Here is a 14765-nt window from a genome sequence, read left to right as displayed (position 1 = left end):
GTTACTAATTTTCAGCATACACCCGAGCCTTAATAATTAGAAACTAATCTAATTTTGAACAAATGACTAATGACTGCGGTCCTGGCAGATTTAATTCTGCGTTGAATCTCACTGGGGTAGAGGTGGCTGGCTTCCTAGCATTTGGGCAGGCACACTGGTGATTTTGTCGCATCTCTTTCTCTCGAAGTCTTGGTGTTTTGGAAGATGGACAAATAGTTGCATGAGATGTGTTTCCATTTCCCTTTCCACTACAGCCTAACATTTCCGTCCCTCCCCTCTTCTCCCATGTCATCCTTGCCTCTTCACATTTTAACACGTTTTCTGCCTCTGTTCATTGACTACTGAGTGATTTACTGACCCTGGGGAGGAGGGAACCAGATTATGATTACATAACATTTGGATTACAACTAGAAAATGAAACCATTATGCCTCTTCTGTAAGTGGGGATGTTTACTGAGATGATGAAAAAGAGATGCTTCCGCAAAATAATTTAACATTTTCAACACTGGGTCTTTTAAATTCTGCTATGGGATTTTACTAGGGTATTGTTTGCCAAAGAATATCCTTATTTCATATAGTGCTCTTAAGGTATATAGCACTATAATGCTTAGCAGAACCACATGTAATTAATTAAGAGACAATTTGGCTTCTTAAATTTTTTCACAATTATATCCATTGAAAGTTTTGTCTCTTGTTTTACTTTACTTCATATTATTATTATTATTAGTGGTAGTAGTGGTAGTAGTAATATTGTGGTTCTTAGAATCTAACCTGGAGCCTCATGTGTGCTAGAAAAGTGCCCTACCACTGAGCTATACATACTTCTGGACTTGTTTTTAAAAGAACTTTAAGTATAGACAAATGATCTCCCCATTCCCCAAAACAGTTGGTTCCTCCCCCCATATTTTCCTAAACCGTGTTTTGTGAAATCATTTCTGTAAGATAGATGTCTCAGGGAAAATAATCTAAGTAGACATAAAAGTTTGGGAAATGCTAACTCGGGCTTTAAAAGGCTTCTTTACTAGAGGGTCCTTCAGACTTGGCATTTGTTTGGATTTTTTTATTTATTTTTTTAATTTTTCAGAATGCAGACAGTCTTTTCTGCTGCTCAGCTTGCCTTATGGTCCTGAGCTCAAGAGGCATCCTGGCTTCTGAGTACCTGACTGCAGGCAGCAGCCACTGCGCCTGGCTTCCCTGAGAGCATTCGTTAAGTGTGCTCATCAGTCTTTCTAAGAGATAAGATCCATTGCCCTTCCCAACCGTGGGTTACCCTGGGAACGTCAGGATTCTGAGAGACAAACCTTCTTACTGGATAATTTCCCACATAATGCAGACCTTACATAATAATAGTCTGAGTTATTAGATCATTAAACCGAGAAAACCAAATATGAAAGAAAAAGAAAATAGTATTTTTAATGTTGAACAAGAGCACATATCATTCTCTTAAATGACAAGTATCATTTACAGAGAGGATTTTCTTTGAATTTTGCAAGGTTTTTAGCTTTGACCCTTTAGATTTTTCTTTCTTATGAATCTCTGAACCTTGCCTAATCAGGTGGAATAAGTCACTATCTTTGCCAACACTGAATGATTGTTAACGTTGTCATATTGGGGTTGTGAGTCACTAGAGGACACTTGGCTGCCATCTGGGTTTGGCTTCAAACTGCATGATCACAGACTCGTTATTTAATCAGATTTTCTCCCTTCCTTCCTTCCTCCCTCCCTCCCTCCCTTCCTCCCTCCCTCCCTCCCTCTCTCTCTCTTTCTGTCTTTCTTTCTGTCTTTCTTTCTTTCTTTCTTCCTTCCTTCCTTCCTCTCTCTCTTTCTTCCCTTCCTTCCTTCCTTTTCTTTCTTCCTTTTTTTCTTCCATGTTTAGTTCTTGAACACTTCCAGCAACCATGAAAACACGGTCTTAGATGCACCTACCTTACCCTCCACTCCTCTCACTGGTCACAAACTGACACCATGTCGAGACCAGACTGTGAAAACCCAGAAGGAAAATTCCATGTAAGTCTTAGTTCAATAAGAAAAGTGTTTATTTTATTTATTTATATTAATTTAAAGGTCTGACCCCTTGTATGTATGTAATGCATTCACTGTATGTTTCCTGTGCATTTTCATAATGGATACATCCCAAGTATGTTATAACTAACCAGGGAAGAAAGTAGGAAAAGCGCTAATTACCTTCTGTAGTACATTCTAATGCTTTATATGCATGCAGAGGTAGTCTCCGTACCATACTCCACCCCCCGCCAGGTTTTTCTTTCCACTGTTTTTCAATATCCTTACTAAAAACAAACAAAAGAGACTGAAATATTCAGAATAAAATTGAGAATGGTTCATAGTTTATACTTTTTAATCTTATTTTTTCTTTTTATAACAAATACATTAGGATCTTTTTATATACTCACAGGAATGAAAATGTATGTATGTATGTATGTATTTCAAAACCCAGGATGATTAAGTAATTGAAAAGAAGTGCATTCTTATTACTTCCAAATAAAAACAAAGTTTTAGACATTAGCGTGTTTTCTAGTTTTGGCCCCGTTTGAGGGAGCAGGTGAGACTGGTTTACAAATGATCCCAGATATCACGGTGCTTGTCACCATTATACAGATCCAAGGCCATTACCTATGTCTTCAGGCTCATTCTCAAAAGGTGGGAACTACTTCCGTGCTCTTAGTCCTGGGGCACAATAGTTTGAAATATTTGTAGATCTGCAATCTGGTTTAATACAGATCTACTATCCCTCAATGAGTGCATTTGGTTAATAAGTATTGTCCTTCCTTGTCGGTTACAGCCTCTTAGTGTCCATGCTGATGGTGTCATAAGGGATACATTGTCTTTTTATTGTAAGGGATACATTGTCCTTTTACTGAGTCTTTGCTTGTTCTCTTCTTTAGCTTTAGAACTCCAGCTATCAAAAGGTCAATCCTTGAAAGCTCTCCTAGAACTCCCACACCATTCAAACATGCCCTTGCAGCTCAAGAAATTAAATATGGCCCCCTGAAGATGCTAGTAAGTTCAAGAAAGGTCCTTAGATTTAGTGGGCTTATGAGTGTAGACAAGTTTCCTCTGATCTGGAAATATCCACTCTTCCCTTAGCCTCAGACCCCATCTCATGTAGTGGAAGACCTACCAGATGTGATTAAGCAGGAGTCTGATGAATCTGGAATTGTTGCTGAGTTTCAAGAGAGTGGACCGCCATTACTGAAGAAAATCAAACAGGAGGTAGGTCACCCTAGCTGCTTTGTGTTCTTTAAACTGCTTGACATCACTGCTAAGGAACAGTGACACTTTTCATGCAAGACTTTTGTGCAAGCAAGTTGAAAGGCACTGTCATAATGAGGACTTGGACCTTCCATTTGGAAAGTCACTTCAATCAACTTCTTTAGACAGAAAAGATCCTAGAGAGGGGTAAAGGGAAGAGGGGTCAACAGGCTTATACTCTTCTTTCAAAATCTATTGACAATATAATATTAATTGCACATATGCAAAGAGAAAGAACTCCCGACCCAAATCATGACTGCATTAACTAGAACAAGCTTTTTTATTTGTGTGCACATGCTACTTCTCTGTAAGGCGAGAGATTAGCATTGGGCATGGGAAAAATAGGGTTTTTATAGTTCAGGTGTAGAGGGTTTCCAAATGAGGGCTTTGGTAGGCAAAAAGCCAGGGTTACAGGAGCCGAACATCACAAATTGGATGGAACAACCTCGTAAAACAAAGGCATAGTTAGCAGGTAGTCATGACAAGGTGATCATAACAACCTTTGAAACAAACGCATCATTGCCATGTACTGGAACAGGCAGTACAGAGCCATTTGTAATTGAGGTTTCAGATGGGGCATAGCCCAATGCTTGAGAAACAGATTTAATCATAAACAGGAATGGATCTAATTTGCCTTTACTTTAAGATGGCTTTCAAGCCTAAGATGGAGGCAGGTGGATGGGTAAGAGGATGGATAGACAGGCAGACAACAGATAAACAGATTCCAGAGTCATTCCTGTTGTCTTTCTAAGGACTAAGAAATAGTTTATTCTAAGAGTGACCATGCCCAGAGAATGTAGATTCAAGTTACCCTGAGTGGTATGACCCGTTAAGAGAACAGGAGTTTGCAAGCACAAGAGAATGAAATTTTAACCACCAAGAATCAGTGTTAGCTCACTAGGGAGAGGTGCTTGCAAGGAGGCGGAACTTCCTTTCATGAAGACTTTGTGTTTGCAAGACTAGGTAGCAATTTACGCCTGAGAGTAAAGGTCTCCAGAAAGTCTTTCTTCCATCCACAGCACTTCCTGTTTGCTTTTAGGTAGAGTCACCAACTGATAAAGCGGGAAACTTCTTCTGCTCAAACCACTGGGCAGAGAACAATCTGAGCACCCAGCTGTTCGTGCAGGCGTCTCCTGTGGCAGATGCCCCGGTAAGTATCAGGCGGAGGGCTGACTCTTCTGTGATCACGTGTCCACAGAGTCCCGTGGGTGGCATGTGGGACCTTGTGCCTTCGGCGCTCACTCTTAGAGCACCTGGTTTCTAAGTATTCACACCCACATAATTCTTTTTGCATTTGCTTTATCTGTCCTCTAAATGCTGTGTTTCCTCCTAGTTAAGCAGTGTGTTGTGTGGTCTCATGTGGTATCTAGCATAGAGTCGATTTCGGTGTGTACCAAATACTTGGCATGCTAGGAGCCTAGCCTAGGGGGTCCTTACAGAGTCACAGGAGAATGGCCGCAGGCCAGATGCTCATGTTCCATAATTATAATGGCATGGTATTTGCATATAACCCATTCGGTCCTCCTGTGCACTTTACATTGGTTTGAGATTAGCTCAACTCTGACATTGTATAAATGCTGTGTTGTTGATGGCACTTCTCTATCTTAGTGTTTTGACCCATGAATCCACGGATGCAAAGCGGAAGCTCTCACCTTGCTCTGGTTTTCACAGTCCCACAGTCTGTGGATAGCGTCTCCTACATCTTATGGACGACCAGAGCTAAGGAAAATTATGAATACTTACTTACTCAGTGTGTTAACTGTTAAGTTTCAGTTCAGGGGCTTTAGATGAATTAATTCCTGTAGTCCTCAAAATAACATTGTAACATTTTCACTTTCATTAAAGCAACTACAAGTTGGGTAACTTAGTGATTTGGTTGCTCAATATTATATGCTTAACTGGGTGCTGTTGCATTTGAAAGTCTGTTCATAAATACCACGCTTTCAACATTTATAGTTGCTGTTGCTGTTGATTTGTAGATGTCAAACACTTCTGTGCCAATATATACAACATAAGATGACTCATTAGCACACCTCTTAGTTGTAGAAGAATGGATTGATAAATTCATTTAGTAGATAGCTGGTACATGCCTCATGCTTAGAATTAAGTGGGGCCCTACAGTGTTTTCAACATTTTGGTGATGTTTGCAGCAGAGAGATGAGAATCCTGTATAGAGTTGGCTCCTGTCAGCTCACAGAGAAGGGAATTTCTGGTGGGTACTGGCTAATGTATGACATCTCACAGTAATCTCTCTATAGAGTTAGGTCTGTGTTCGCTCTTGTATTATCCTGCCTCACTTAAATGATTCCTTTCCCTTTAGAATATTCTTACGAGCTCTGTTTTAATGACACCCGTATCAGAAGATGAAGACAATGTTCTCAAAGCCTTTACCGTACCTAAGAACAGGCCCCTGGTGGGTCCCTTGCAGGTAATGACTGTTCTAACATTTGGTGTCTTAAAATTTTTTAACTGGAAATCCGTTACTTTACGTTGTTTTTAATGTTTTGTATATAAAGGAATGATGCTTTAAAGCAATGTCTTGATGTCTAGAAGTGAGCCTATGGTGTTTTTGTTACTAATCATGTGAGACACTGGAAATTCTTGTTCAATCGGGGGCCCCACACATGATGAAGTGAAACATTTTTTTTTTTTAACTGTAATGGAGACTGAGATCATGTGTTGCCCTAGGCTGAGGCAGTATCTCCTTCTGCTTTTAAACAATCTTTAAAATATGTATCTGCGTAGCTTATTTTTTTTTTTTTGTTTCAGAATGTTATTATGTATGCTTTATCATTAAGCAACCAAGGCCTCAGAGACTAAATTTCTAATAAAATGGGAAATTAGCTAGAAAATAATCGCAGTGCCTTTGACTCTCAGAACAAAAGGGCAGCCCTCAGTGTTGGTGGACCATCTGCCGTCAAGTTTTAATATCAAAAGAAATTTCCCTTGCAACCCTGAGTTAGGTGTGTATTGATGAAACACAACAAATTTCAAATTAATCCTGAGCCAAGTGTGAATAAGAATGCAAATTTGTTCCCTCAAATTTGTTTCTCAACATTAAATAGCCTGCCCCCCCCCAGCTGCAATTCTCTCCCCTCTGTCCCCCATTGTTACTCAGAGGGAAACTCTACCGAGCAGAGAGATAACTTGGCTAGAAGTAAGAAGTCCTATTTGATGCTGTAAGTTTGAAGGCAATGTAAAAGATGCTAGCCTTTGAGAGCTGGCCTCTCTGTTTATAGGACCATCCTGCCACTGATACGCCTGCCTACCCCAAGTTGTGAGAATCTTAAAAGTCTAACCTTGTGTTATTTGCTATCATTTAAAATGTCTTTGTTAATTCTTTGAGGATTTCATGCATCGTGTTTTGATGATATTCATCCCCAAGTCCTTTCCTTACCTCCTCGGAGATCCCTGGTCTCCTCCTTCTTGTCTTCTTCGTCGTTGTTTTGTTCAATAACCTACTGACCTAATTTGTGCTACCCATAATACTGGAAGCGACCCGTCACCGTAGCAAGCTCAGCCTGCCAGGAGTCTCATACTCTTAAAGACAACTGACTCACCCTCCCCCAGGAGCCACCAACTGTCCATAGCTCTGCAGTTGAGGGTAAGGGTTCATGAACCCCTCCCACTCCATTGTTGACTGGATTGATCTTGTGCAGGCTCTGTGAGTTTGTGAATGCCGTGGTCCTGTCATACCCAGAAGACACTGTTTTTCGTCATATGTCCCCAGACTCTGGTCCTTAGAATCATCTGCCCCCCTTCTCAGTCTTGGAGAGAGCTGTGATATGGATATTACACTGTGGCTGAGGACTTCTCAGTCACGCGTTCTCTGTGTTCAATAACCTGTTGACTACAGTGGTGAGTTTCTGCCTTAGCCATCATCCAGCAAACCAAGAAAAGTGTCTGATGAGGTCTGAGAGCTTCACTAATATACAGGTGAAGAGATGGGAATTTAGAGGACAGATTAATATTGTTCCCATTTAGCAAAGTACCAGTTGTAGATTTACATATGGGGCCTATGAACTGCCTAGCCATGGGTTCTTGGCCAGATTTGCAGGCATATGCTAACTCCTATGAAGCAAGTCTTACATTTAATGAGAAAATGGTTGATTGCCTCTTTGACGGTTGTGCCACTGTTGCCGCCATGGACATATCTTGTCACGAGGGTCATTATTGAAGTTCACAGTGTTCACAACCGGGTAAAGCTGAGGAGAGCTCTCTGCCCTGTCAGCAGCTTCCATAGTGTCTTCTGGTATTGTGAAAACTAGCAAGGATGGAGGAAGCTTGCTGGTCAGTACTAACCCAGAGAGGCAAACACACCAGGTGGATTTTATTGCCGAATCTTTGTATTTGTTTGTTTAATTTGGATGGTCTGTATAATCGAGGAATCCGGAAAGGCTTCATTGGTGGGGAGAGGCAAGAAAGACCTTAAGGAGGGGAATGGTCAAACAAAGAGGAGAAAAATGGGGAATAATGGACGGGAGGCATAAGTGTGGGGGATGGGAGGATAGACTAGAGGATGGGTTAGGAGACAGACAACTAACACTGAGAACGTTTGGAAAAGCCACTTGGAATCCCACTATTTTACAAACTGTATAATAATATATCATTTAATTTATCCTACAAAGGGGAGTGTGCTCATTTTAGAAGCCGTAGAATAAAAAGCCCAGTGCTAGGGGCAGGGCACCTCTCCCCTAGTTGTTAGTCAGAGGTGTCCCAGGGTCCCTGAAACACCACAGGCTACTGCCATTGCTCATGGCATTAAGACTCTGCTGCTGAAGACACCACATGCTTCAGTCACAAGACATGGAGAAGTCAGTTTGGTATTTGCTGTCGCCTTTTAGGACAACTGGATGAGTTGTAGGCATGGTTATTTCTTAACTCAGTTGGATTGGGTCCCTGTGGCTTTCCTCAGGTACATGAACTGCTCTGATGAAAGATGGGTGGGCAGAAGTATGGAAGAGGAAGCCCAATATGCCAAGTCAGTTCTTGGGGTGCTCAGTCTTCTGTTGCCCTGTGTAGAGAGAACTCAGAATACCTCAAAGATATGGCAGGTAAAGAAGAGAGCTCACTTCACCCGGGCCTAGTGGGACACAGGAAGGGGATTAAAAGTATGTCAGAGCAAAGGTAGCTATTTAATCAAGAGCTGACCCTCGGTGCAGAAAGAACACCTTGCTCTTTTCTTTGGCCTTTTGGTTTCCAAAGCCTAGCATTTGACTAATGCTGTTTGTAAGTTAAGCTACATAAGTTTCCTGCCTATTGTATAGCCTAGCCTGAGATTCAGCCTATGTTTACTGAAGTATCAAGTGTAGCCTGACACGAGGTTGCATGTCTTTAATCTCGGCATTTTGGAAGCAGAGGCAGGCAGATCTCTGGGTTTGAGGCCAGCCTTGTGTACATAGAGTTCTATACCAGCACAGCTACATCGTGAGAGCATGTCTTTAAAAACGAGAAGAGAAAGGAAGGAAGAGAGGTAAAGAAGAAAGAAAGAACATCCAGAACTTCAGAGTATAAACGTGTGAGTGTATTTGGTGGCAGTAATCATTTCATACATTGAGAACTCATGGCTGTGCACCTAAAATGGAGTCCTATCAGTTTCCAGCTTTACCATGCAGTGGTTAGGCCTAACTATTCAGGGCTGAACATGGGCTAGACATAAAATTTAATAAAAAGTAGGTTGTCTAGCTGAAAGGGTCAACCCTTACCTTGCTGTCTTTGAGGTAGGGTCTCTTTGCCACTACGTAAGCCATGCTGGCTGGCGCGTGAGCATCTGGGGACCGGTGAGTCTCCACCCCAGGGTGTGCACACAGGAATGACAGACATCTGTATTACTGCCTCTGGCTTTCATGTGGGTTCCAGGGATCCAAACTCAGGTAAGCAGGCTTCTGCTGCACTGAGCCAGCTTGCCAGCTCCCTAACACGGAATTGTTGATGCTATTAACATTTTGAAAGCTAGTCTGGGACTTTATCAACATGAACATCTAGTCTCTGAGGTCATAGACTCACATGTGATTTCTAAAATGTTTCAGACTTTTATGATGGGTATTAAAGGATGAATCAAGTGATCCTAAATATTTTTAACACATCCCTAATACTCTTGTCTCAATCCGGCACTATTTTGCTGTATTCTTCCTTACCTGTGAGGGTATAATTTTTTCCCTCCCCACAGTGGTACCTGAATTGTGGCTGATATCAAACATTATATATATGATGTTTTTAACATACCTGTCATAAAGTCTAATCTATAGACTAGGCAGTGAGAGATTAGTAATGAGATACAGAAGTATGATAATAAACTGTAATATAAAGCATTTTAACCCTATGAGTTATTTATTTCTGCATCTTCTGACTGCATTTGCCCCCTGGAAACTGAACTACAAAATGCTGAGGTTGGTGCATAGGGAGATCCAGTTTTTCCTGCATTGGGAACTTTGTTTGTTGAAACATAATGTCATTTCTAATGTTTCCACCAATAATTCAATTGGATGTGGTTAGGCAGATCTCTCATATGTGGTATTGGTGAACATACTGTGTATTTATTAAATAGTCTGACTTGGATACTTTCTTTCCCTTTTACTGTGAAATAAATATCTGACAAAAGCAAATTAAGGAAGGAAGGGAGGGCTTGTGTTGGCTCGTCCGTCGTTGGAGGGTGCCGGCCATCATGGCAGGAGCTTGAGGTGGCTGGTCACATCTCCCCCAGGCAGGAAGCACAGAGCAACTTGACACTACTGTCCATTTGCTTCCCCCTTTTTATGCAATCCAGGACCCCAGTGCAGAGAACAGCGCTGCCTGTGTTTAGAGTATGTCTTCCCTGTTCACTTAACCAGTCAAGATAATCCCTCACAGATACTCCCAAAGGCTTGCCCCTCGAAGTGATCCTGTTTTGTCAAGTTGCCGGTCACTGTCAGCCTTCTCACTGGATAAAGGACATTTCATAGAGTCTAAAATACTTTTCTCATTTGTACTTTTAAAATAAATTGAATTTTAAATGGATCTGTAGCCAAACCATTTGGATATTTTCGACACAGCATAGTTTTTCATTATTTTGGCTTTATTTTCTCGAAGTGGGGTCTTACCGTACTGTGTAGCCCAAGCTAGCCCCAAATTTGGGGCTATCCTCCTGCCTTGGCCGCCTGAGTGTTTGGACTGCAAACTGAAATTTACTGTGCCTAGCTTTTAACTGAAGCAACAAAGTACTGTTCCCCAAATATTTTACAAGTTGACTGTTTTATAAAATATAAAATGTTTGCCACTTATCTAGTGTAATAAATTGCAAATGTAATTAAACCCAGTTTTAATAATCACATGCTTGATCATGACAACAGCTCTTTAGACAGACCAGTTATTACCATGCCGGCATCCATACTGAGTGCCTTATACCTGTGTTTCTAGAGAGTACGCTATAATTGAATAAACATGCATAGATGTAAAACATCTGACATCTTAAAATTAGAAATATAGGGAGCTGGGATGGAGGTATAGATGTATAGCAACTGCTGAGCGTGTGGAAGGCCCTGGCTCCAGCCCAGAACCACTGACTGAGAAAGGAAGGGAGGAGGGAGGGAGGGAAGAAGGGAGGGGAAGAGAGAGAGGGAGGGAGGGAGGGGAAGAGAGAGAGGGAGAAAGGGAAACGAAGGAAGGGAAAAGGAGAGAGGGAGGGAGGGCTGGAGAAAAAGGTGAAAGACAAGAAACTAGAAGTATTATATTTTATTATACATTCAAACAAAGAGAGATGTAGAAACTATAATGTTCTCAGCAGCTGTTAATAGTTTTCCATGTTTGTCTACTTCTTGTGAACCATTTAATATGAGCCCAGACAGTATAACATCTTATTCAAATGTATTTCCAGAGTCTAAAAATAGACATTTTCCTCTAGAACACCACACCATCATCATACATTAGTAACAATCATTCCTTCATATTCTATTCCCAGAATTTATTTAATTTAATTTTCTCTATTAGCCAAAGGAAACGTGTCTGTTTTACTTGTTTGGTTATCAGAAGAGTAAGGGGGCTTTGAGCTTCTGTGTACAGTCATGTACAGTACAGTCATGTGACATTGGTTTCTTACCCTGCTTTCAGAAGGAATTTGTTGAAGCCACCTAAACATAATTGTTAGGCTTCTTTCTCTATCTATAAAACATCGTTCTTTCAACCGTAAAGCAAAAGCGCTCGTAGTTTGAGACACGTTTGGTATCCGTGCCTCTCGAGTGGCTCAGTATGTGTGAGACTTTTTCATTGGGTCTTTATCAGTACCTAGCCTATTCCCCGGGTGACGTGGGTGCAGGCTGGAGTCTAGACGAGTGCACAATGATCACAAATAGAGAAGCCGAGAGAGCATTCATCCCAGAACTCACAGTATGGAGCAGGAAAGTCGGAGTTACTGTGAGAGGCCTGTGTTCTGCCTCTCTGTTTACCCTGACAGAGCTGAGGGAGACACCCAGAGAAAGGGGGAGGGGGTTGCCCCCTTTCCTGCGTGCTCTCAGTTTCCTTTACAGGGTGACAAACATGCTTTATGCTAATAAACATTTCTACTGCCAGATTCAAAACCATACTCTTGCTCTTAGCCACCTGAGCTTAGGTTTCTCTTCCGTTAGAATTCCCTTTTATTCCTGTTTAAAACGTGAGTGCAAACGCTGTGTTTATATGCATTCTTCACTCACGCACTCTCCTCTGAACTCTTTTGTCACCACAGACTGACAGCCTTCAATTTTAATTTCCTGACTTGGTTTATCGGGGCTTTGCTCTTAAAAAAAAAAAAAAAAAAAAAAAAAAAAAAAAAAAAAAAAAAAACCACAATGAGTTTGAATACATTTCTTCAGTCTTTAATACTTCAGGCCATCCTCAGACGTTCCAGAATTTTACAGGACTGATAGCAGAAATTGAGACTCTCTTTCCTCCTCTTGTTCTGTGTATTTCAGCCAGTGCTTATCTGTATCTCACTCATCTGTAAGTGTTCCTACGTTCCCAACAACACCCTTTCCATGTGACTGATGTCGCTCCCAAGTTACATGAATTCTCACATGGGCATCAGAACCTGGGCTCTGCTCTGGGCTTCTTCACGTCCTATTTGGATGACTTGAATTAATTAAATGGAGTAAATGAAATGAATTAAGTTGCTCTTGTCTACAGATCAAGGACCGTGGTGTGTCCTCCACTGGTCTCTTAGGATTGCTGTAAAGATCGAATGGATCGGGTGTATCCAAGATGGCAGCACATAAGCCAGCCTGCTCCCATGATATTTGTTATCAGGGAAAAATTGCATACAGCCTCAGTCCTGTCAAGGAAATGCCGCTGAGCTGGCAGAGTGCTAGCCTAAGCCCTGGGTTTGATCCAGGACCAAGTAAGCCAGGTGTGGCAATGTAAATCTATAATCCCAGCACTCTGGAAGATCAGGAGTTCATCTGTAACTACATAGTAACTTTCAACATAGTCTTGGTTATATAATGAAAAAAAAAATCTAAATATAGCTAAAAATCATAATACATTAATTAAAGAGCAAGTAAGGAGGTCTCCCTGTTGCTAGGACTTCTTGTGTTATGGTAAATTACTCTACAATTCCTATTCTACCCTGTAGAACGAGGTCAGGGGGTCGCTGAAAGAAGTAGCTGACCAGTTCAGAGAGTCAGGTCGTCGGGGCTCATGGTACAGTGGAGATGAAGAAGGAGTCGGGCGGCCTGGGTTTCTTTTCTTTCCTGCTGTTGCGTGGGTAGCAGGAAGACAGATTCGGACACAGCGTGCATTCCGAGTATCTGTCTGTCTACTGTGCTGTGGGGGCTTAACCTCAGGGTGTCTTCCCAATTGTTGCTCTTCTCTCTGGTCACTATTTTTCCACCCCTGTCACTCTCAGAAGTGTTTCAGTGACCAACATTCAATTGGTGACATAAATTATGTAAGTTTTCCGTGTGTATCTCTGGGATGGAATTTAGAGGGGCCAAGCAAAATATAACTCTCCGATGAGCTGAGTTGTTTTGCCCTGCCCAGGTTGTTCCAAGACACTAACTCTTCATACACTTGGATGATATTTAAAACAAACATGGAGATAGAATCTGCCTTGGGGAGGTCAGGAAAGGTAAATGGCTTCAGAGTAATTTGACAGTTGTCTGACTACTGATAACCAAGCACTAGATGTCCGAGGAAGGAGCTGTTCTTCCAAAAACGTGGGTACCCCAAGCTATAGGATGTCAGTTATTGAGGTGTCTATAAACATGTTAGAATGAAAGCTTTTAGAGACATCTGGATAAAAGCCCATATCTATGAAAGATCCCTCCCTGTGCTCTCTCCATTGTTAACTCAGCCTGGACATAGAGGCACTGATGGGTAGGGGGCATCCCGCCACCACCTACATTGCCCATCCCTTCAGTTAGGAACCCTGAAGTTGTAAGTACTGATTTGTGCTGCCGCAGGTGTTCACTAGCGAGGGAAGTCTGCTACCCACTGATCTTACCATAGCAACCTCTTGACTTAAGATACAGTGAAGGTTTTCTGTGGTATCCTTTATGAATGCCATTTTACACAGATGTCCCTGTGGGAAGGAATTCTGACTTTCAGAACCTCATCCAGGAGAAGATGAGTAGCATTTTTGTTTGGATGAATGAAATAGAATCGGAAAATTCTTACCCTGGATTCTTTAGACACGGTCTATCCATATATATTAGTTTTAAAAAAGTAATATAAATATCAATAAGATAGTAATTATGTATTATAACAATAAAATATTAAACAAATAATAAAATATATATTAGATTCATCTAGCTGTCTTATTAATCTTCACATTGTAAAATAGAATTTCCCAGGTGTCTTGACCTCAGCAGATACTCTGTGGCTTTATGAATGTAATAATGCAGTTATTCAGCATGAGGTGAGCCCAAGGGAAATGTTGAGATAATCCAGTTCTGGCAGAAAACCACCTGTGGGCATGGTCTCGTCTCCTTTCATTTATTTGGCTTTTGCAAAGGGTCTGGGTGTTTTGTTTTGTTTTGTTTTGTTTTTTTCAGAGTGCTTTAACAGGGTATCCCAGTTAAAGTTTTGACAGACTGTTTATAGTTCACGGCTGCCCAGCGGCAATAAAAGACGAGTTACAGGATAAGCAAGGTGACTCTCCTGGCCGCCCGCAGGAGGATGTAGGGTAGGATTTTATTAACATTTAAATGAATTCAGACAGGCTGACTTCTACAGAACACCTGGTTTGGAACCAGCAAGAATTCACAGGCAGAAGGGAAGCTCCTGCGCCCTGAACAGCTCTCTTAAAATAAACAGAAATGCGGGGGTCGAAAACAGAAACACAGAGATTGGGGTGACAGCATTCAAAAACAGTCCTTAGCAGAAAGACACCTAATCCTGGCTTGTCACAGCTATCATGTTCTTGAGGAGTTGCTGTAGGTTCCCTGGTTCAAGATCCTAAGGAAAAAAGGAAGTTGACCTTGACTTGTCTGTCATCCTCTGCTCTCCTCTCCTCTCCTCTCCTCTCCTCTCCTCTCCTCTCCTCTCCT

General features: G+C 41.5%; 1 protein-coding gene across 8 annotated transcripts in view; it reads left to right on the top strand.

Moving 5' to 3' along the window:
• Myb (MYB proto-oncogene, transcription factor) overlaps nucleotides 1–14765 on the top strand; it is a 36924-nt gene that overhangs the window by 16197 nt on the left and 5962 nt on the right. For 7 of the 8 annotated variants that reach the window (XM_021221093.1, XM_021221090.1, XM_021221095.2 and 4 more), the window contains 5 exons: nucleotides 1877–2007; nucleotides 2904–3018; nucleotides 3106–3231; nucleotides 4310–4420; nucleotides 5591–5698. In XM_021221093.1, the coding sequence (XP_021076752.1) occupies nucleotides 1877–2007; nucleotides 2904–3018; nucleotides 3106–3231; nucleotides 4310–4420; nucleotides 5591–5698 (591 nt within the window). The remainder of the gene's footprint in view (nucleotides 1–1876; nucleotides 2008–2903; nucleotides 3019–3105; nucleotides 3232–4309; nucleotides 4421–5590; nucleotides 5699–14765) is intronic. The other variant, XM_021221096.2, reaches the window with a different exon arrangement.

Source organism: Mus pahari, chromosome 21, assembly GCF_900095145.1.
Source record: "Mus pahari chromosome 21, PAHARI_EIJ_v1.1, whole genome shotgun sequence".
Lineage (NCBI taxonomy): Eukaryota > Metazoa > Chordata > Mammalia > Rodentia > Muridae > Mus > Mus pahari.
The sequence above is the reverse complement of the archived record's forward strand: the minus strand, read 5'-3'. Positions and strand labels throughout refer to the sequence as shown.